Below are 23,723 nucleotides of genomic sequence, written 5' to 3'. Positions count from 1 at the left end.
TATTTTAGTAGAGGGTGGGGTCTTCTTGCTCTTGCTCAGTCTGATCTTGAACTCCAGTGCTCAAGCAGTTTGCCCATCTTGTCCTCTCAGAGTACTAGGATTACAGGGACAAGTCACCACGCCTGACCCAAAGGATTTAATTTTGATGAAAGTCCATTTTATCAATTTTTCCTTTGATGGATCATGTTTTTGGTGTCAAGTCAAAGAACTCTTTGTCCTAGATCGCAAAGATTTTCTCCCATTTTTTTTAAAAAATAAAAGTAGCTTTGTTTTACGTATTGCATTTTAGTATATGATGAATTTTTTGAAGTTTTATTTTTATGTAAAGTGAGATTTAAGTCAAGATTCCTTTTTGGGATATGGGCTGTTACATTCAGTTGCTTTAGCACCATTTGTTGAAAGTCTGTCTTTTCCCCCATTAAATTGATCTTGCACCTTTCTCAAAAATTGGTTGAGCATATTTGTATGAGTCTATTCCTGGGTTCCGCATTCTGTTCTATTTATCTGTGTGTGTTCCTCTGTCCATTCCAGTCTTGGATTATAGCTGTGTAAGTCTGAAATTTGGTAGACTCATTCCTTCAACTTCATCCTTCAGAAGTTCTAGGTATTCTAATTCCTTTGTCTTCCCATATAAATTTTAGAACAATTTTGTATGTACAGAAAAAACCTAATAGGAATTGCATTTGTGTATCAATTTGAAGAAATTGACATTTTTACTGTATTGGATTTCCCAGTCCATTTATTTAAATCATCTTTGGGGTTTTTTAATCACCATTGTGAAGTTTTTAGCATTTTAGTTCTGCACATGTTTTGTTAGTTTTATACTTTCAACCTAATTATATCATTCTATTTATGATGTGTTGCTTAATCGACAAGATACAATTGGTTCATATTTTTTAATTTTACCCTGCCAGTTTCTTTTTCAGTTTTTACTTTTAGACCATTTACATTTAATGTAGTTACTGATACGTTAATTCTTAAGTTTACCATTTTGTTTTTGTTTTCTGTTTTGTTTCTGGTTTTGTTTTTCCTGCTTTCTTAGGGGTTCCTTAAATGATTTTTAGAATTTCATTTTGATTTATTGGTGGTATTTTTAGTGTATTTTGTTTGGATAGTTTTTTAAGTGATTATTCTAGATATTATACTGGATATACATAGCTTATCAGTTGTCATTTTATCACTCAAAGTATAAAAACTTCGCCTGTCTTTATGATTCTTTACCATCCTCCGTTTATAGTATAATAGTCTTAAGTATTTCCTCTACTTTAACATTTAGAACCACCAAATAGTATTACAGTTTTTACTCAACTGTTAATTTGAAAAATTCAAAAGGAAACCTGCATTTACTCATGTTTTTCGTTATCTTCCTTCCTTCTCCATGTTCCAAGGTTCTTTTATTTTTTGTTTGTTTAGAGAACTTCCTTTAGGCATTCTTTTAGGATTTGTATGCTGGGGACAAATTTTCTATATTGGCAAGGATTTCTTGGGGTTTACTATGGTTTGGATGTACTTGGCTTTTTGAGCCTATAGATTTATGTCTTTTGCCAAATTTGAGAAATTAGCCATTATTTCATTGAGTAGTTTTTCAGACTTGCCTTCTTTGTCGTCGTCTTCTTGGACTTGATGACAGCAAATGTCAGGTATTTGTCTCTCCCTTGAGTCCTATTTATTTTATTTCAGTCTTATTTTTTCTGTCACTTACATAATTTCTGATGCTTCAGTTGAAACCTGCAAATTTTCATATTCTGTTCTGAGATTTCTGGGATTTTATTTAAATCCTCTGTTTTAGTTGGCTTTCTTTTAACACCAGTCTGACGGGGGAAGACAAGGTGCTGCCTCTTTATTTCCAGGTGAAGATAGATGTCTAGGTATCCTAATTGGCCTCAGTGGATGCTCCAGGGTAGGGTGTCTCCTTGTTACTGCTGGGCTTGGATGGGAGTTTACTGACTGATGGAAGTGTAGTATTCACTAACACTGCCCCAAGGTGAAGGGGCCTAAGTCTAGCCTCCCCCCAACTTATCCTCTGCTGGTCTGGAAGGGATAGGGGCCATGGTTTTTTCCTCTGGTGTTTAGAGTGATTATTGTGTAAAAGTTTTCTCTCACAAGGCTGTCTTTTCCTAATGCTTTGACATTAGAGTCTTAAAGACAGAGTCTCATTATGTCACCCTCAGTAGAGTGCTGTGTTTTCACTGCTCACAGCAACTTCAAACTCTAGGGCTTAAGCGATTCTCTTGCCTCAGCCTCCCAAGTAGCTGGGACTACACGTGCCCGCCACAACGCCCAGCTATATTTTTTTATGTTATAGTTGTCATTGTTGTTTAGCAGGCCCAGGTCAGATTGAAACCCTCCAGCCCCAGTGTATGTGGCTGGCACCCTAACTACTGAGCTACGGGTGCTGAGCCAGGAGTCTTCTTTCTTTTTTTTTTTCTTTTGAGACAAAATCTCAAGCTGTTGCCCTGGGTGGAGTGCTGTCACATCACAGTTCACAGCAGTTTCCAACTCTTGGGCTCAAGAGATTTTCTTGCCTCAGTTTTTCTATTTTAGTAGAGAAGGGGTCTCACTTTTGCTTAGGCTGGTCTCGAACTCATGAGCTCAAGGACTCCACCTGCCTTGGCCTCCCAGAGTGTTTCGATTACAGTCATGAGCCACCACGCCAGGCTGAGTCTTCTCTTTCTTAACTTTTGTTTTATATGTAATGTCCAGGGTGTTTAGTTTTATATAGTGGGAAGAATATTCAAAATACATCTACTTGATCTTCTTGGAAGGGAATTCAGTCTCACTTTTAACTTATAAATGTGCTGTACTAAAGAACAGCCTGTTAAATTAAAGATGTGTTCTAGAATCTATCTCTATTTTCATATAGAAACTTCAATAATAATAAGCCAGACCCTTTATACCCATAAAACAAGCTGTCTGTGTGGTAGCATTGACCTAGAACATATCAAGGGCTCATTCCTATTGTGGGAATAAAAAAGAAACTAGACATTGTCCTCTGATTTCCCTAATTGAGACAAAAGAACCAGTATGTTCAAAATATTCAGAGGGAAATGCTAAATTAACCTGCAGTCCATAAGGAGAAAAGGGGAAAATAAGTGTCATCAATGAATATGATCAGATTACAAACTAAATTTGCTTCTTTCAATTTTGTAACTGATGGTTTTTTTAGGGGTAGTTTATTATGGAGACTTGTTACATTTAATTCAATCATTTTATTTGAACCCACCATGTGCCAGGCCAGTATGCTTAGAAGTAGGATGTAAATATTAGGAAAATACACCCCTCGGCTTTGAGGAGCTCTCAGCTTTAGTTGAAGGCAAGAGTGGAAAGCAGACAAAAGAAGGCAAATCTTTAAATTGCAGCAGTGCAGTGTGATATGTGTTACGTTAATGGTTAGACTTAACACAGAGGATAAATTTTCTTTAGAGTCCTGATTAGAAGTCAAAGAAGGCTATAAAGGCATGGTTGACATTTCATGTTTGGAGGATAACTAAAGATATCAAAAGGAACTGGAATGGCAAAGGGCATCCTATGCAAAGAAATCCATGTAAGGGAGTTTGGCAGTGTGTGGGACATGGGGGTTACATTAAGATTCTGATGTAATAGTAGGGTATATAACTTTATACATTTGTCAGTAACAAAACTGATTATTCGGATTTTAATAATTCACACTGTTGTTTGCCATGATCCAAGTCAACGAATATTGCATTAAGACAACAAGTGCCCCGCAGTTTTTTGTAAATATAAGAGGGTACCCAAAAAAAGTATACACATTTTAAGAAAGGAAAAAACTATTAAAATTGTAATACACAATATATACTAATAACATTTGTTATCTTGTATCTCTTGTAATTGCAGAAGTCAAACATGACTTCAGTTATTATAATTTTAGTGCCGTTTTTTCCCTTAAAATATGTATGCTCTTTTTGGCACTCTAAATTTGTGAATATGCTAGGTTTGTTGGTAAGTGGTATGTAAAGTATAGATAGTAAGTAGGTAATTAGTTCTTCACTGAGACACTGACTTTGTGGTGCTCGTATGTATGTACTTTTTGTTTTTAATTTCAGAGTGAGCTTGCGTGTGTTTAGCACAGAGAGAACATAAAGTAGAGGCCTTGAACATTTTATTCAGCTGGTATAGAAAGTTTATTTTATGCTGTCTTTACTATCTTCAGCAAAAAAGATTATAACAATCATTTTCTTTTTTTTTTTTTTTTTTTAGAGACAGAGTCTCACTTTATGGCCCTCAGTAGAGTGCCGTGGCATCACACAGCTCACAGCAACCTCCAACTCCTGGGCTTAAGCGATTCTCTTGCCTCAGCCTCCCGAGTAGCTAGGACTACAGGCACCCGCCACAACGCCCGGCTATTTTTTGGTTGCAGTTCAGCCAGGGCCGGGTTTGAACCCGCCACCCTCGGTATATGGGGCCGGCGCCTTACCGACTGAGCCACAGGCGCCGCCCTGATATAACAATCATTTTCTTTGGGAGCTAGTTTTCACTTGAAGATAGTTTTCCACATACATCTTTATGTTGATTATTAGAGGCAAGTGTGGTGCTTTACACGGCAGTATATGTGAACACAGTGTTCTTACCTAAGTAGAGTTTCCTTCCCAGATTTTATGGAACTCTGGAAAGCCTAAAATTAAATAAAAATACTGTTTTTAGTTTTATATTGAGCTATATATTTTTTGGGTGTGTAGTCTCTTTTACTACAAATATACTTAATACACATATTACATGGAGTTTACATTGAGCTACACGTAATAGTCTGTATTTCAGGCTGTGCTTATAGCATTTTAGGAAAATATTCTATGGTCCAGAAATTAATCTATTTTTATTTTTTATTGCAGATGGAGTCTGGTGGTACAGTTTTGAGTACTAACTGGTCTGATGTAGGTAAAAGAAAAGTTGAAATCAACCCTCCTGATGATATGGAATGGAAAAAATACTAAATAAATTAATTTGCTTTCACTATATTACATATATTCACCTAATGCCCATTGTGTATTGACATTTCATTCTTGAATTTTGAACACTGACTATCTTTTTGAAAGATTATACCTCTTTACCTCTTTGTGCTTTAGAAATGATTCTCCTTCAGGTGTTCTGAGTCTCATGAAGAACTAAGATCACATTTTATCACTTCTGTCCTTAAGGATTTCAGACATGCCAAAACTGAATGAAATATCTTTGCTGCTAGATAGATTCATTCTATCTAGTTGTTGGAGTAGACATCTTTAATGGTATTTTTCGGGTTATTGCCTTATTTTTGATGCAGTATTCTGTTAATAATTTATTAGACCTGACAGCTTTGGATGAGCATAGATTTTTCAACTTCAGTATTATATTGTGTTTGCTTTTAAAAACTGCTTTTGAGTGGAGTTGTAAATACAATTTTCTATAAAGATGTTTGGTTTATTTACCTTTTTCTTAAGTTTTTAATGAGAATTTTGAGAAATTATTTATTGTAAAGAATTCCCATTTAGTTCTTTTTATGGGAAGTATTTGTAACTTGTAATTGCACTGAGATATTTTGGTCCTTACTTTGCAAATAGATAACCTGAGTTTGACAACACTGCAACTAAGGATACTCTGTATAGCCGGGACAAAGAAGGGTCTAGGAAAGCCCAGCTTCACTTTTTGCTGCTTTTGCCACAATAGGATTCTTGAAAGTATAGCACTGGGGTGAGGGATTTTTGTGTATTTTTCTTCCTTATTAGAAAATCTCACATCCCCATAATTTCTTGGATTTCAGTGGTTTGTGGTAGCTGCTGTAAGAGTGAATTAATATGTATATATTTAGTATTGACCCTATGCCTAGACTGTATAGAGACCATGGGAATACAGAAGGTAGAAGACATGATGATTAACTTCAAAGAGTTTGTAAAGTAGCAGAGAGAAAATTAACATTCATGAAGGGATTGTGAGATGGTTCGATGTTAAACCCATTATATAGTTTTGAGACTGAAAACAGTGTTCTGTGATTAAAATTCTTTACATTCTAAGCTGTTATAAAGTACAGGTCTTGATGACCTGTTGGTCTGACTTTCTGACCATAATTTTCTCATCCATAATGCCCCGTAGGTGGTTCTCTGCTTTGTTAGGTGCCACTAAAATTTTTGTGGTGAGGCACTACTCTGTATCCTCAGCTGAGGGGGGAGTGAATGGAAAGCAAATTGGCCATTATTTCAGCTTTTGTAGTACTTTAATATGAGTTGTAGGGGAGTTTATAAAGAAAGTAGCAGTGAGGATTACCTGTTATATCTTGTTTAAGCATGCCAAAGTTTTCATTTGTCTTTCTGCCCATTTAGAACTGCAAACTACTTTCTTTGTTCCGAACAGAAAGGCAAAATCAAGTTCTTGCTTGGAAGGATTTCTAAAATTTTCTCCTTAGAGAAGTAGGATATAGTGACTTGTATTCCGTACGTTGGGTGGGTTGTAGGTGTTTGGGAAGACTTGCTACAGAAGCAGAGTGGAGGGATGCAGCACTACACTAGAGATGAGAACCCTTAGCTCTAGCACATCTCTGTCACTAGCTTTATAATCTTCAACAAGTTTTGACCTTTATGTCTTAGTTCCTTTATCTGTAGAGTCTTAAAAGTCCATTATATTCTAAATAAGCCACTTTTCTTTCTTTAAAATGGCACTATTATAATAGTTTTTTAAAAATCTATTGTTAGTTTTGCTTACATTTTAAAGGATCCATTATCTAGAATAATATGCCTACTTTTATTGGCTAGATTTGCTTAGTGTTGTAGAATTTAGGATTTTGCTGGTCTAAGTCGAGTTCATGATATACATAACAGAAAGCATTAGAAAATGTACCTAGTCTACATACATTAGATTTACAGATCAAGGGAATTTTGAAAAGTAGGGTAGATTGCTTCCCCAACATACTGAAGTACTGCTTCTATTTCACCATTCTAGATAATGGAAACTTGTAAGCCTCCAGTAAGTTAAATAACTTCATTTGAGACAGAGTCTCACTTTGTTACCCTTGATAGAGTGCTGTGGCATCACAGCTCACAGCAACCTCAAACTCTTGGGCATAAGTGGTTCTCTTGCTTCAGCTTCCCAAGTAGCTGGGACTACAGGTGCCCGCTTCAATGCCTGATTTTTTTTTTTAAGCAGGCTAAGGCTGGGTTCAAACCCACCAGCCCTAGTGCATGTGTGGCCAGCACCCTACCGACAGAGCTACGGGCCCCGCCTTATTAAGAGCCTCTTAACTATATCCTTATTCTCTGGTATCTCAGTGTACCTATTAGTCTCTCTCCAATTTTCATTTCTCAATTTTTTTGTTCTCTTAGTCCTCTAATTGCCTTCCCTCCTCCCACCCCAGAATGTGCATTGTTTCTTTTTAGCGTTTTCTTTTTAAGATTTAGTCCTGGAATACATTTTATTACTAACCTTAGAGACTTTATCTGCTCTGCTTTCTGTAATAATTTGCAACTTGATAACTTCCCAGAATCTTGAATGGGATAATTTGCTATTTTGAACTGTTATCTAGTAATCACTGTGGATAGCTTACCACAAATTTGAAACATCACAGTTTTGATAATTTCCTAAGTCTTAGTACACGTTCACAGGTGGTTGCTAACCAGCAAGTTTGGTGTTCAGCATTGGCACCTGCCACTTTTTCAAGATACAGTCTCTTTTCTCTCTCTTAACTTGGAGAGAGGATGGCTTAAATTAACTACAGTTTTTTTTTTAAACCTCTTCCTTCTTTAGATCTGTGATAGTCATTAATTGCAGAAGATTGATGCATTATTGTTTCCCTGAGTCTAGAAAAACTTCCTATTTTCTTGGCAGGACAAGGGAAAATAATTGGACTATTCTATGTAAATTTTCTAGTTATATTTCAGATAAACATTTAAAATGGAGATATATCACTATGCTGTTGTGAATAGTTTAGATAGAAATGTAGTGCAGTACTTAAAGATTTTTGGCTATCCTTTCCCATTTTACTTTCATTGTCTTCATCCCCAGGTATGCGTGTATTAGGTTAGGTAGTAGATCTGTAAGATAAGTATCTGACCCAGAGCGAAGATACATACTAATTTCCTGTCTGGTCAGCCTAATGCACTTTAATTCCTTTGGGATCTTCCCTGTTCAGATTAGTGTGCATCTTTCTGGCTTGTGGCTGTTACAGACACTACCAAGAATAGGTAGAAAATTTCTGGGTGGTATGTTTGTTTGTTTGTTTTTTTAGTTAGTGGAGCTACTTACTCTTTGTAGCTCTAAAGAAATGTACTTTCATGCTCATACCTGCTACTTACAGCCACGTAAGAAATAATGTATTTTAGTACACATGTGATGGCTCATGCCTATAATGCTAGCATTTTGGGAGGCCAATGCAGGTTACTTGAGTCCAGGCTTACTAGCCAGAGCAAGAACAAGATCTTATCTGTACACACACACAAAGAGAAAAAAAAAATCAGAAAATTAGCTAGGTGTGGTGGCATATGCCTATAGTTTCAGCTACTTTGGAGGCTGAGGCAGGAGAACCACTTGAGCCCAGGAGTTTGGGGTTGCACTTAGCAGTGATGGTGCTACTACAGTCTGGGCAGGACAACAGAGTAAGGTATTGTCTCAAAAAAAGAAAAGAAAAAAAAGATTTCAGTTATTTATGCTTAGAGGAACCAGAGCAGAAAGATGATAAAAGCCAAAAGTACAAAATACCATTTCCTATGCAAGTTATAATGTAGTTTTAAGTAAGAGGAATCATATATTTTGATCTGATTTCCTTGGTCTCCAACTGTGCTTGTTTATGTAAGATCATTTTACACCAAGAGATTTTATTTCAGGACTTTGTGGGCAAATTGGAGATACTGATTTACCCACATGTTACTGTTTGGGGCCATCCCTGTGATTTGCTTCTGAAATTAACTCTTTTCCTACCTTTTTGAAGTTGCACCCCACATCAGCTAAAATCATACACGTTGCTAAACCCTTAAGGCAAACAGTGGTAGTTACTGGGTACGAGCATTCTTTTTTTTTTTTTTTTTTTTTGTAGAGACAGAGTCTCACTTTACTGCCCTTGGTAGAGTGCTGTGGCATCACACGGCTCACAGCAACCTCCAGCTCTTGGGCTTATGTGATTCTCTTGCCTCAGCCTCCCAAGCAGCTGGGACTACAGGCACCTGTCACAACGCCTGGCTATTTTTTTGTTGTTGCAGTTTGGCCGGGGCTGGGTTTGAACCCACCACCCTCGGCATATGGGGCCGACGCCCTACTCACTGAGCAACAAGCACCGCCCGGTACAAGCATTCTTATGGGCTGGGTGGCATTACATCATTTATAGTAGCCCTTTGAAATAATGACAGTGTCCCATTACTGCACATCAGAAAGTAAGGCCAAAATTAAGTTCATTGCCCAAATTCATTCTTCTGGTAAATGATGAAACTAACTGATTTTCTCTTCAGGTGAGTGAATTGGTGTGCAGTGAATGATTTTATTACTAAATCAGCTATCTGAAATGAAGTAGAGAATTTGCAAGAATATGGAAGAATTTCTTAATTCTTTTTATACATGAGCTGGGAAGTCATATTCCTAAAGATTAAAATATTATCTTCACTTTAAGTAGGAAAGCTTATTAGGGATTCAAACCTCTTGCCTCTTACAGGTGATGCAAATGAGCGGTCTGATGTGTATTGAAGGTGCTGTTTTTCTCAAATCCACATCATTACAGAGAAACAGGACACCCTTAACATCCGTTGCCAGTGTAAGATGGGCACATTGTGCCAGTCAAATTTTTTAACTTGGAAGCACTCATACCCATTTTCATTGTGCAAAGTGCTGAGATTGTTTCAAGGTTTTATTCCTGGAGACATTATGTTAGGATTTGTAGATCATTGATCCCTTTAATAAAATTTGAATGATTTAGGTTAGTTTCTTTTTCCTAATCATGTTACATTTTATATATATTCTGAATTTTGGCTTGTCTAGAGTCTTCTAAATATTACCTTTGCTGCGCCTTCAGATATGGATTTTTAATTCTAAAGTTACTTATGCATTGCTATGTATTTCATTTTTATTTTTTATTATGATTGTGGGATTTATAACCACAAATTCTGATTGTGATTATATAAAAAAAGATGTTTTGAAAAATACTGCTATTTGCCTTAAGGCAATTTTTAGTTTATCAGAAAGGAGTTAGGAAAACGGTCCTTAATGTCTATACAGGGTTTTGAAAGATCATACTCTACAATGCAGCCACGGAAGCGCTAAAAAATATAGCAAAACTATTGCACGTGCTATCTCTATACTTATTGCTTTAGTGAAGTACATTTAAAGTGCAATATTGCATTGTGGTTAAATGCTAGGATTCTGACTCCATCCTACTTGAGATCAAATCCTGGCTACACTGTTTATGAGCAGTGTGACAACACAATGGGCAGGTGCTTAGTGTCTTTGTGCCTTGGTTTTTCCATCTGTAAAGTGGAGATGATAATAGTGCCCACATAATGTAATAATTTTCAGCTCTTATACAGTGAGAGGATCTTAGGTGTGCCACAAAAATTTTTAAAGATCATTAATTAAATTATTATCGAAAGAAATATAAAGCACACTAAGTATAATCTTTCTTACTCTTTTTTTGATCAACATAATTTAAGTGTGCCGTGAAAGTTTAACTATAGGTTCAAGTGCGCAGTGAGTTAAAAAAAGGTTGAAGAACACTGACCTTATGAGTTGAATGAGTTCATATAATTCCACCATATTTATCTTAATCCAAAAGGCTGACAGTACTAACTTTCTTTGTGCATGTGTGTGATACAAAACCTGATCTGAACTTGCAATATGAATAGTAATAACTAATAGTAAGTTTGTTTTGCTGTGGAAACATTAATATTTAATTGCAGAATGCTAGCACAGATTCTGCTGAAGTTGTTAGGAAATACAGTAGTCCCCTCCTTATCTGTGGAGGATGCCTTCCAAGAACCTCAGTGGATGCCTGAAACCATGGACAGTACCAAACACTATATGCAGGGGGCCATAAAGAAATTGCACACCATTTTAAATTGCACATGAACTTTATCATCACCCTGTATATTGTGTTTTTTCCTATCCATGATCCTTGTGATAGACTAGTAAAATTTAGTTTATAAATTGGACACAGTTAGAGATGAGAAAATAGAATTCTTTTTTTTTTTTTGTAGAGACAAGAGTCTCACCTTATGGCCCTCGGTAGAGTGCCATGGCATCACATAGCTGATGCCCATGCTTCAGCAACCTCCAACTCCTGGGCTTAAGCGATTCTCTTGCCTCAGCCTCCCAAGTAGCTGGGACTACAGGCGCCCGCCACAACGCCCAGCTATTTTTTGGTTGCAGTTCAGCTGGGGCCGCGTTTGAACCCGCCACCCTTGGTATATGGGGCCGGTGCCTTACCAACTGAGCCACAGGAGCCGCCCGAGAAAATAGAATTCTTATAAAACATACTGTTATGTTCTTGCTTTCTCAAAATACCTTACTGTACTGTACTTTCCAAATATGGTTGACCGTTGGTAACTGAAACTGCAGGAGTTGAAGCCATGGATTGGGGGTGGGGCACTGCTGTAAATGGTATATCTATATATTGTGTTATCTTCTAAACTCCAAAATTCGGAATTCAGAAACACATCTAGCCCCATGAGTTTTGAATAAAGAATTAATGTACATGTCTATGTGAATTGCAAAGAGCAGTGCTTAATGTTACAAATAACATCACATGATCTTACATGCGTTTAGAGTGGAGGGTTTAAATCTTGGAGAAAGCCTTTTTTTTTCTTTCTTTCTTTTTTTTTTTTTATTGTTGGGGATTCACTGAGGGTACAAGAAACCAGGTTACACTGATTGCATTTGTTAGGCACAGTCTCTTGCAATTGTGTTTTGCCCCCAAAAGGTGTGGCACACACCAAGGCCCCACCCTCCCTCCCTCCCTCCTTCCCTCTCTCTGCTCTTGGAGAAAGCCTCCCACACACACACATTCTCACTATGTCACCCTTGGTAGAGTGTTGTGGCATCACAGCTCATAGCAACCTCAAACTCTTGAGCTTAAGAGATTCTCTTGCTTCAGCCTCCCAGGTAGTTGGGACTACAGGTGCCTGCCACAACAGCCTGCTATTTTTTGATTGAAGTTGTCGTTGTTTAGCAGGCCTGGCCCGGGTTTGAACCCCAACAGCTTCGGTGGCTGGCGCCATACTCACTGAACTATGAGCACCAAGCCAAGAAAGCCTTTTTTGAGTTATGGGTTCAGTCTTTCAAGATTTGGGATTTTCAAAAAAAAAAAAAAAAAGATACGGGATTCTCTCTAAGGAAAGTATATCAGCTGATTAAAAATTGTTAGTACAATTTATAAAATTTGTACTTTTGAGAGTGTAAGAATTCACAGAAAAAATTTTAATACATTTGAATTGTTTTAATTAAACACTTTAGATACGTAAATATTGTCAGCACTTTTGAAAGAGTCAAAATATAAGGGGACAGAAACTGTGTATAGAATGTTGCAGGACTTCTTTACGAGTTCTGACTTTGATACCATTTTAACTTTAAATCTAAAAACAGAAAGTAGAAAGTTGGATTTGTAAAAACAATGTACAAAATCACCACTTGTAAACCACAAATTATGTCTTGTTATCCCCATCAGTGAAGAGAGTTCATCAATCCTGTTCTCTCCCTCCCCCAAAAGAATCGATGTGGAGTAAAGTAAATAAATATAGACACTACTATGACAGACTCATTTTCTGTGGGGGTCTCCCGCTAGCCACCGTGTTTTGCTGATCATCTGTATTCCAGTGTTGACCTCTGTGGCTTTAATTGACTAAAAGTAAACACATTCCCAAGTGAACTAGCTTAGGCTAGGGGTATGAACCTAGTGGGTATGAAATATGCTAAGAACCTGGATGTGCATTTTCAATGCATTGTTTCCTTGACTATTACTTTGCTATTAGTTGCAAAGTGATTATTTTCTTTAATTTCTACTCTAGCACAGAGGCAGCTGTTGTTTTGTAGTGGAAACGGCACTAATTTTTGAATCTGGAATATTTTTCTGATCCAACCTTGGTTGGATAATTATGTGTTTTGAAGGCAAGTAACTTAGCCCATCTGAACTTCCCTCTGTAACACTAGATGATAATTACCTCTCGGGATTGTGAGAATTTAACTAAATCCTGACTCAATGGATCAATACAGTGGACTAAAGAAAAAATAATGTTACTTACATAAAGTCCTGATTTCCACCCCCTTCTGTCCTGTTGAGTGTTTGAATTCCTAACTTAAAGAGGATAAAACACTGCGTAAGAACTTTGATAATTCAACCCCAACCACATTTAGCCTCATCTCTTGTCACTGCTTTGCTGTGCTTTGTACCAAAGCTCCAGCCACAAGCTTTTTCTGTAAGGGGTTATATAGTAAATAATTTTAGGCTTTGTGAAGCATGATACTGTGTCTATTGTACATTCTTTTTTGTTTCATTTTGAGATAGTCTAACTCTGTCACTGTGGATATAGTGCTGTGGTGTCATCCATAGCTCACAGCAGTGTCGTAGCCTCAAGTAGCTGTGACTATAGGCGCTCACCTGGCTAGTTTTTTGTTTCGTTTTTTTTTTTAATTTTTCCAATTTTTTAGTAGAGAGAGGGTCTGGCTCTTGCTCAGGCTGGTCTCTAACTCCTGAACTCAAGCAGTCCACCCTCCTCAGCCTCTCAGAGTGCTAGGATTACTGGGGTGAGCCACCTCCCCCGGCCCATTCTTTGTTTTTAGATTGTAGACCCACTGTGTCTGAATATGCCATGTATTTTTATTCCTTTTTCCACTCTGCCTGGAAATCTTTAATTTCCTACTTATGTGTCAAAACTGAATTCATATGCCACCTTCTGGAAAGCTCTACAAACTCATGCTTCTCTGTCACTGATTTTTGTAACAGTTGGATTGGGTTATTTGCTTTTGATTGAGGTGTCATTGGTTTCTTTGTAGTCATTCCGGAACCATAGTATCTCAGGAGCACCACTGAGAGTACTGATCTGCTTGTTCTTTATCAAGTCACTACATTACTCATTTCTTCCTCCATGTGACTGAAGACAGGAGAATGGCATCTATATGTGCAGCACCTAGTGGTACATACAGCGTAGGCCTTCAGAATTGGAGGACCTAGGCATACTTGCATGCTTTTATTTGTGTTCTTATCACTGCATAGAATACCCTTAGTTTCTTCTCTTTGTTACGTAAACTTTCAGTGACAGGTTGTCAATACTCTTAAAACTCCCCACTCCATGCCCTCTATGGGAATGTTTTGCTTCTCTGTCTGTGATGTGGAGATGCCTTACTTATACCTCTATGATGGCACCTCCTACGTTATCAGGTTTTAGGATTGCAACTATGTCTGTTTTATCTAGTGTATCTTGGCCAGTGACAGTGTTCTGTTCTTAAGCTTTGGATCTTTGATAGTGAGCTCTGTTCCTTTCACATAGTAGGTACTCAAGTATTGGAACTGTTCATTCACTCCAATCTATAGTTTTTAATGATATTTTTAATATCATTGCCCTTAAAATTGATCATTTTCATCAATAGAAAAGTAATTTTTTATAAGAGATGAGGTCTTTTTTATAAGAGATGATAATTACTATGCTGCCCAGGCTGGAGTGCAGGGGCCATTCACATCCACAGTCATTGCACACTGCAACCTTGCACTCTTGGGATCAAGTGATCCTCCCTTCCGGGACTCCCAGGTAGTTGAGACTACAAATGTGTACCATCACGCCTGGCAGGATAGTAATTAAGTTTTTAATTCATGATCATGAGAGCTAAGTTTATATTAATAGGAAGAAGAACACTTATATAACTAATCAAAACCAGTATGATATCCAGGATACTATTTAGAGATTCTTTTTTGGAGGATAGGGGCCTGATTGAATTTTTTTCTTAATTGTCCTAATTCTTTTTAAAGAAAAATATGTGTCTTTAAAGGAATGAACTGAAGTTTGCTTTCTGATTAAATTAGTTACCAGCTACCCGATGAGTTCACATGTGCGCAAAAGTGAAGTAAAAGTCATTGGAAATCAAGGGGTGGGGGGAAAAAAACCTACCTAATGGGTACCTGTTAGGTGATGAGCATCCTTATAGCCATGACTCAGGCAGTACAAAAGTGTTCTATACATCAAAAACATTTGTATGTCCTTGATGCAGAGGGTGCCCCCAAACAGTATACACATTCTAAGAAAGGAAAAATCTATATTAAATTGGTAATACTCAAGTCACATTTGATGTCTGCAGTTTCAAGATGTGCTCAGTGTGACTTGTCTTCATCTTTTGTTACTGGTATATATTATTACAATTTTGATACCTTTTTTCTTTCTTAAATTGTGTATTCTTTGGCACCCTTTGTATTTTGAAATGAAATTTAAAAATAAGTAATTTAGTATTTCAGAGGGTATTTTGAGCCTTAGGTAAGTAAGAGAGGCCAGAGCTTTACAAAGCCAGGTATGGAATAGGTTTAAACATATGTAGAGATCTTGAAACCAATGGTGAAGCAATTCATAAACATGCCAACTTGGAGACCAAAGCTTGAATTGCTTTAGTATATTTTTTCTGGGAAACTGCCAAAGAAATTTTGAGATTTTTAATATTAAAAGACCCTCTTGGGTGAGGCCTTTGCTGTCAGAAGCCATCTACTTTTTTCCTTCAGTGGGCTTTCACTTTAATGTAGATAATAGAATACTATAGGTAAGTGAAAAACAACGTGGTCCACCCATTTATTCATTCCTTTGGCAAATATTCATTTCAGTTTCCAGTGGTGTGTCATTACTATTCTAGGTACTGGGTGGTACACACAAGTAAGCAAAATTCTGTACCTTCATGGAGCTTAGTTTGTGATAAATAAGCAAAAATGGGTGTTAAATGGTGTTAAGTGCTAAGGAAAAAAAAATGAGAAGACAGCAGTAGATGTGGACGGTTGAAATTTGAGATAGGAGGCCGAGTAAGAATTCACTGAGGAAGTGACATTTGAATACAGACTTGAAGGAAGTGAGGGAGTAACCAATGCAGATACTAGAGAAAGCTCTGCAAGCAGTAGGAGCAGCACACGTGCGGGCCGATGCCCAAGTGTGGGAAGCTGAGGAAGCTGTGCAGTGGGTGCACAGTGAGCACCCAGTTATGATCCCTGAGGAAGGCAGGTGGAGTGGGGGTCCTAGCCCGTGTAGGGCCTTGCAGGTGATAGGGGTGAGATTGCGGTATCTTAGGCCAGGGCTTCTCCCAAAATTTTATCAGTTGTCTTTTTAAAATTTCTCAATTTTTTATCAAATGTACCTGTACTCAAATAATACTAAAAGGCTTACACTGAAAAGCATCAGTCTCTCGTGCCCTCCATCTAGTACTTCTCAGAGCCAACTGTGGCTCCTTGCCCCTCCACCCCAAATTTCAGTCTCTGCAACAATCTCATCTGGCCACTTAGCAGGCTTTTCCTCTCCATTCTTTTGTTTTGCTGAGGCTTGTCCTCCCATGGTGGGGGTGGGAGTGGTGCAGGTATGTGTACTTTAGCTCTTATGTGAGCAAAATTGTCTTTGTCTTAACTTTATATGTGAGCATACATTGAATGATGGTTTGATTGGCTGTGGAATTTTAGGTTAAATAATGTTCCTTCAGCATTTTGGAAGCATCGGTCCATTGTCTGTAAAACCCAGTGTTGCTCTTAGGGGTTCCAGTACTAACCTTTTGTATACTTTTTGTCTTCGAGGGATAATACTTGTTTTATTCCTCTACTATCATTTTATTGGAGGTGGGAAGTGGGCAAAAATGTATGAGATAAATTTGCTGCTTTAAATTGGAAGTTATTTCATTTTTTAAAAGTATGCAAAAAAAACTTTCAGAGCAGTTATCATGAATGTTAGCAGTTGACAATGTTAGAAGGGAAACTGAAATTTATGCATCTAACAGGAACTGTAACGCAGTTTTAGTCTACTGATGATGGTGATGTGAATTTGAACTATGGTATATGATTTAATGGGTATATGGGAAGCCATCCATCTCAATACTTGCCTTGTATTTGTCCTTACTTCCTTACACATTAAGTTACAAGTAACATCAGATGCTAAGAGTAATCTTTGTTTAGTAAAGTTATTTCTTCTTCTGGAATATAAGTACAGTTATAGCAGAATAAATACTGAGACAAGATTGGATTAAATAGAAATGACCCGTTGAGAGCAGGGACTTAGGAATAAGTTGTGGTGTAGGATCTTAAAATCAGCAGAGCGTGTTTTTATGGGCCATCTGCCAAAACTAAAGGCAGCTTTGGAACCTTTGTTCTCTTAAACATGGATTTGTATTCCATCCCCTGTCAATGTGAAGAGAAAAAGAAAAATGAAAATTTAGAATTAGAATAGATCTGAAATGCCTGTCTAGTCCAAACCTTTGGTTTTACTGATGGTTTTTCTGGAGTACTTCCATAGACCTTCTTTTAAAGCCTCAGTCTTAGACACTTTTTTCTTCCTAACAGTTATCTAACATAACTCTCACAGATAATTCGTGATTGAGTCAGAATCTAACTCTATTAAAATTTAAATTACTTACCTTAATCTTTTACTCACCTGACAGTTGCCCAAAGTATCAGGCAACTAAAATTATAGCATTGAACGGATACTTTATGCAACACAGAAGGGAATTTAAATTCAATTGTAATATAGAATGTAACAGTTCTATAGGGTAGTACTTTCGAAACTTAATGGTGAATAGTCCTCACCTGGGAAACTTGTTTTTGACAATGTAGACCTTGCCTTTTTTCCTTGAGATTTTGAGCCAGTAGGTTTGGGTAGGGTCTAGTGAATCTGTGTTTTAATGAACTGATGATTTTGAAGCAGGTGGCCTAGGGAATTGCTCTTAGAACACAGTGATTTCGAGGAGTAAAGAATAAAAAAGGTTAGCACTAATCGCAGTTAGTACTCTAATACCTTGTTTCCAATAAATTATAGAAAAACGTATTAAAGCTACTTGGGGGCTTGCTCCTCTGAAGGATTTTTTTCACCCTTAACAAAGAAATTTACGTGTGGCTGGCACGTATAGTGTTTCAATTTTCATATTTTATCCCTTTGGTTAAATATGTGTCTCATTTATTTAAGTGACAAATGCCTGGAATACTACTTTCAGCAAGCTCATAAAGAGAAAATGTCAACACGTTATGTTCTAGAGGAGAAATCTTAAAGTAAGTTTTAGCTCCTTAAGAGAGGAGCTATGTGCTGTTGAACAGAAACTTCTCTAGGAGTGCACACAAATACTGTCACACATATGATTCTCATCTTGACATTGTTTAAAAGTCACATTTGCTACATCTTTGGAAAGTGAGATCCCAAGGCCATGCCAGTATAGTAATAGAAAATTCACAGGCAGAGTACAAGTATAATAATTGGAAAGAATTTTAAGACGCTTTTTTCCTGCATTAAGGATATTTATCCCTTTATTTGTCATTCTTTGTGAAATATGATTAAAACTTGAATTGCTTTAAAAAGAAAAAGGCAGAGGAGAGATGCTTAGTGATTATTTAGTCTACTCAGTGTTAGAACCTTGGGAGTCATCATGAGGAAGTCTTTTGAGTCCATGTAACTGTGGCACTGCACATGATAAAAGAAAATGTTTCAATCAAAGTGAAACAAAATGAAAATAACTTTGAGCAAGTCACTAATTTATTACTGCTAAGATATTACTAGAATTGAGCAGAGGATACTAGATAGAATACTAAATATTCCTAGAGAGACCTGGCATAATATTGATTCATAATGAGGCACTATTTCTTCTTTAGCAACTGGAATAGTCTCAGATGATGCCTGTTTAATTACACATAGGAGCTAAGTGAATATTTAAAATTACGGTCCTGGTCGAGTAGGCAGAGATGTGTTTAGGGTCCATTCCTAAATATGGTTTCAGTTGCACTTTGTCCAATAGCATTATATTCTACTAAGGGAAAGTTCATGTTTGACTAGTTTATTATAGGTCTTAGACTATGTTGGTATAAGGCAGATTCATTATGAGAAGAATAACTGTCTAGGCTAATGAAATACAGGCAACTGAAAATAAAATTCTTAGCAATTAAATAAATCACACCTTAGAAGAAAAGCTGAAAGACTAGCAACCACAAGCATTTTTAAAAATCTAAATTAAAAGAAAAGTGATGGCAAGTAAACTTATAAATACAATGTTATTTAAAAAGTATATAGAAGTATTTCTTCCAAACTATCTTGTTGCTTTTAGAATTTCTGTAGCCAGGTACAGAGGAGAGAAAAGGGATTGCGTTTTCTGCGGTTCTGATTCAGTGACAGAAATTTAGTGTGAAGAGAATTTTTGCAAAGGAGCAAGCACAAAGACAGGAATATGGCATACAACATCTGTAAATTACTAAACTCATAGAGGGAACTTAGTGGGGTATGCCTCTTAAATAGTTTTTAATAATGTGGTGTTTTAATTACTGACTTTATTGGGTGTGCTATTTCCAGTCCCATTACTGATTTTTATCACTCTGGTGGCAGCATATCCCCTACTAAGGACTGACTCCTATACATTTTGATTTAAAAATTATTAAGATGTGGGGCGGCGCCTGTGGCTCAGTGAGTAGGGCGCCGGCCCCATGTGCCACGGGTGGCGGGTTCAAACCCAGCCCCAGCCAAACTGCAACAAAAAAAATAGCCGGGCGCTGTGGTGGGCGCCTGTAGTCCCAGCTGCTCGGGAGGCTGAGGCAAGAGAATCACGGAAGCCCAAGAGTTGGAGGTTGCTTGTGAGCCGTGTGACGCCATGGCACTCTACCCGAGGGCGGTACAGTGAGACTCTTGTCTCTACAAAAAAAGAAAAAATTACTAAGATGTGAAAAAGGTTTACTAAGCCAAACACCTTAGAAAATAGCCTCAGCTATTTGCTGCATTTAGATTGTACATGCATAAATGTATTTCCATATAGATTACTTACCTACACACTAAGTACCTTTGTATGTAAATTGAGTACTTTCCCATGTAAGCAATTTAAATAAAACCTATGGTGAGTCCTTTAGTCAGTCAACACTAACTTAACCTGTTTTTTAAATTTGATTTGTATTGGACTTCTTAAAAATGAAGCATACCTATATATATGCATATAGAATGTAAGCATGCATATATGTATAAAAAGCCTTTTAAGAGGAGTTCAGCTTTCTTTGATAACACCAAAACTCTGCCTGTAAAATGTTTTTGCTAAAGTTTGTATTATCAACTCAAATTTCCGTCTTCATGTTTGAGATTTTGCTGTTAGGACTACCTACCTATGCATGTAGATTTGTCAGTTCTCTCCTACCCCTCACTAAATCAGTTAACTTAAAATTGTGACCATTTCTATAAAACACATGTTCATAAAACAAATCAACATTTTTAGCTTACTAAGGCAATCTACTCTCACAAGGAATTTCTATTTTGCAAAAATGTAGCTTATATTTCAGAATCTAATAAAATCTGATCTAAAAAATAAACTGTTGAGTGGGTTAAGTGATTGTTTTTACTTATTTACTTTTTTAGTGTTACTGATTTGGTGATGGAAGGAGGATGTATAAAGCTGAGGTTAATAGGTTTTTAAAATTGCAGTGGAAGGTTGTTGAGATATATGACAGAAAAAAACACACATAATTGAAACCCAGCAATCTCTTGTCCTCATTTTCCATGTGCTTACTGACTGGAACTTATCACATCCAGGACTGTAGTAGCCCTTCTTTCCAATCTGAGTCAAACTAGGACCTCAAAATCTATCCTGAGATGTTCCATAAAGATTGGTTTATACCACCACTGAGAATGAGTTATTTGTAAAATAATAAACTATCAATACATGAGATTATACACACATAATGGCTTATTTCAGTCTAGATTCAACATAACACTGTGCTGTATCTTCAGTCAGTCAACCTAACTTAACTTGTTTTGTAACTTGTTTTGAGACTGGATATTTGGATGTCCAGTACCAACTTGTGAAGACGTTTGTCATATTCCGTGGTGTCCTGTTTTTACTAAATGCTTCCACTGTCCCCTTGATGTCTTCTCTTTGAAATTGTGACTCTCTTCTGAAATTATACTCTCTTCTGTGATTCCTACCCTTAATCCAACTTTGAGTTCTCCCCTCTGTCCTTAAAACATTCCGATTTTTCTTTTTTTCTGTTAAGTTGACATCTTTTGAGTAGTGACTTTTTTTTCCCTTGAGATAGAGTCTCACTCTGTCACCCTGGGTAAAGTCCTATGACATCATAACTCAGCAACCTCACACTCCTGGGCTCAAGTGATCCTTCTTGCCTCAGCTTCCCAAGTAGCTGGGACTATAGGCACCTATCTCAACACAACTAATTTTTTCTTTTCTTTTCTTTTTTTTTTGAGACAGAGTCTCATTTTGTTGCCCTGGGTAGAGTGCTGTGGTGTCACAGCTCACAGCAACCTCCAACTCCCGGGCTTAAGTGATTCTCTTGCCTCAGCCTCCCAGGTAGCTGGGATATAGGCCCTTACCACAATGCCTGGGTATTTTTTGTTGCAATTGTCATTGTTGTTTAGCCGGGTTCGAACCCACCAGTCTCAGGTGTATGTCCCTGGCACCGTAACCACTGTGTTATGGGCGTCAAGCCTAATTTTCTATTTTCAATAGAGACAAGGTCTCACTCTTGCTAAGGCTGGTCTGGAACTCCTGAGTTCAAGCAATCCACTCTCCTCAGCCTCTCAAGAATGCTAGGATTACCAGGCATGAGCCACCATGCCCAGCCAAGTCTTTTTCTTATTTTGAGAACCCAGTACAAATTGCTGAGCCATATGCATAAAAGATGGTGTGCAAAACTATTGGCATATTATTTGCTTAGTTAATGAGTGACAACCATTTTAAAAACATGAAATTCATAACTGCAGGAATTACCCTGTTTCCCCGAAAATAAGACATCCTCCGAAAATAAGACCTACTTACAGGAAAGATAAGGCGTCCCCTGAAAATAAGACCTAGCGCATCTTTGGGAGCACACCTTAAAATAAGACACGGTCTTATTTTCGGGGAAACAGGGTATCTGCTGCCTGAGAACAGTGTGACCATTACATGTGATTACAGTATATTTCCTTCATAGCTTTTTTCTCCAGACACCTACCTTGATGGCATATTCCATATAATGGGGACATCTTGAGTGTTTATGTGATCAACAGATTTGTAAAATTCTGTATCATTTTACAGACGTCAGTTGGCAAACACCAGACACGGAATACTAAGAGTATAGGAGTATAGTGAGATCAAGACCTTTCTATCATCTCAGAATCCCATGTTTTAGACAACTTACCTTTATTTTCCTAGGAAAGTTGAATCCCAAACCTAAAATGTCAAAAATACGAAATACCTGCTCATCCCCCCTGATGTAATATTTCAATTTCTAAAGACAGTCCTTGTTCCTGAGACTGTCTTTATGTCATTATAAATAAATAAGCTATTTCTCCTCAGCTGTATCTGCCAAGCAACACTGTCATACCTATAAATAGATGAGTAACTTATTGGTAATTGGACTACATTAACAGCTTGATTTGTACTACAAAGGGAAAAATGATTATGCTGCTTCAAACCCACTGACCACTTACTGAAAACAGATTGAAAAGGGATGTGACATGCTTTTCAGAATGTCAGTAAAGTTCTTCCTCCCCACAAGTCTGATTTATCTTTGTCTACATTTTTCTTTTTTTTTGTTTTGCAGTTTTTGGCCAGGGCTGGGTTTGAACCCACACCTCCGGTGTATGGGGCCAGCACCCTACTCCTTTGAGCCACAGGCACCACCTTGTCTACATTTTTGTCTTAATGCTCTTTCCTGGAGCTGACTCCTAACAAAGATTAGCACCCTGTTAATCGCATGCTATCATATACCATAAATGAAGAATTCCCCATGAACTTCCCACTTTTGAGGCTTAAAATGCTTGCTTTCAGGTAGATTCCATTATAAGTCCTTTCATTTATTTGTATTTTTATATGGGGGCACATTTAAAGACTTGAGAAATTCCATACAAATAACACAACTTAATTGTTTTCGTCATGACGATTAAAGGAAACAAGCGTGAAATTAGTATCTTTGACAGACTGACAATTTTTCACCTTTATTTCCAAATAGCTCGGAAGAACTTATAAGCAGGCCTTATTGGCAAAGCAAATAAAAAAATAGCAAATAATAAAGGAATTACGGCATTTTAGACTTGAACTACCCATTTCAGTATGTTTGCACATAATAAAGTTCTGGAAAGCCATTGAGAAATATCCTGGGACAACATTGCTCAGGTTCAATATAAAAATACTTTGTGATCCCTTCAGCATCAACATATGTCTCATGCTTTGGTTGTCTATTCAGTTAATTTTTAAATTTATAGCACATGATTATGAAGTGACTTCACACCATGCCCAAGATGCGAGCCACCCACCAGCTGCACGGCATGACCACTCTACAGGCAGATCGGCAGCCCTGATAATTGTAAGGCCATGGATAATAGCCCCCCAGGGGTTCACAGATCTTCTGGCAGTGGGTGTAGCTCCGCCTACATTCTATGCAGCAGATTCCTTCATGGTCCAGTCTAGGGTCAAATGTCATGCTTTCTCCTTCCTGCTGCTGTAAAATAAAAGGATTATTTGTATTTTCTTTATACTGAGAGCATAGCATGCATGTTATTTTTAAATAAGACCTTGAATTTTTCCCTGCTATAGGAAATCAGTATAATCTGCTGTAAGAAGTTTTCAGTCTTGTTAATCTGTCATTCGGAATTCCT

The 23,723-nt window shown here is 37.4% G+C and overlaps 2 protein-coding genes across 4 annotated transcripts in view; one reads left to right on the top strand and one right to left on the bottom strand.

The window, feature by feature from the left end:
- SUGT1 (SGT1 homolog, MIS12 kinetochore complex assembly cochaperone) overlaps positions 1 to 4,968 on the top strand; it is a 44,073-nt gene extending 39,105 nt beyond the window's left edge. For both annotated transcript variants that reach the window (XM_053563811.1, XM_053563813.1), the window contains exon 14: positions 4,848 to 4,968. In XM_053563811.1, coding sequence (XP_053419786.1) covers positions 4,848 to 4,949 — 102 coding nt within the window. In that variant the 3' untranslated portion in view covers positions 4,950 to 4,968. The remainder of the gene's footprint in view (positions 1 to 4,847) is intronic.
- Positions 1 to 23,723, bottom strand: part of CNMD (chondromodulin) — a 308,020-nt gene that overhangs the window by 248,237 nt on the left and 36,060 nt on the right. Inside the window, exon 7 of one of the 2 annotated variants that reach the window (XR_008374640.1) lies at positions 19,774 to 23,566. Coding sequence is in view for 1 of the 2 variants with exons in the window: in XM_053563814.1 (XP_053419789.1) it covers positions 23,351 to 23,566 (216 nt within the window). In the remaining variant the exon portion in view is untranslated. Of the gene's footprint in view, positions 1 to 11,133; positions 23,567 to 23,723 lie in introns of those variants that run through there. The other variant, XM_053563814.1, reaches the window with a different exon arrangement.

Source organism: Nycticebus coucang, chromosome 15 (genome assembly GCF_027406575.1).
Source record: "Nycticebus coucang isolate mNycCou1 chromosome 15, mNycCou1.pri, whole genome shotgun sequence".
Classification (NCBI taxonomy): Eukaryota; Metazoa; Chordata; class Mammalia; order Primates; family Lorisidae; genus Nycticebus; species Nycticebus coucang.
The sequence above is the reverse complement of the archived record's forward strand: the minus strand, read 5'-3'. Positions and strand labels throughout refer to the sequence as shown.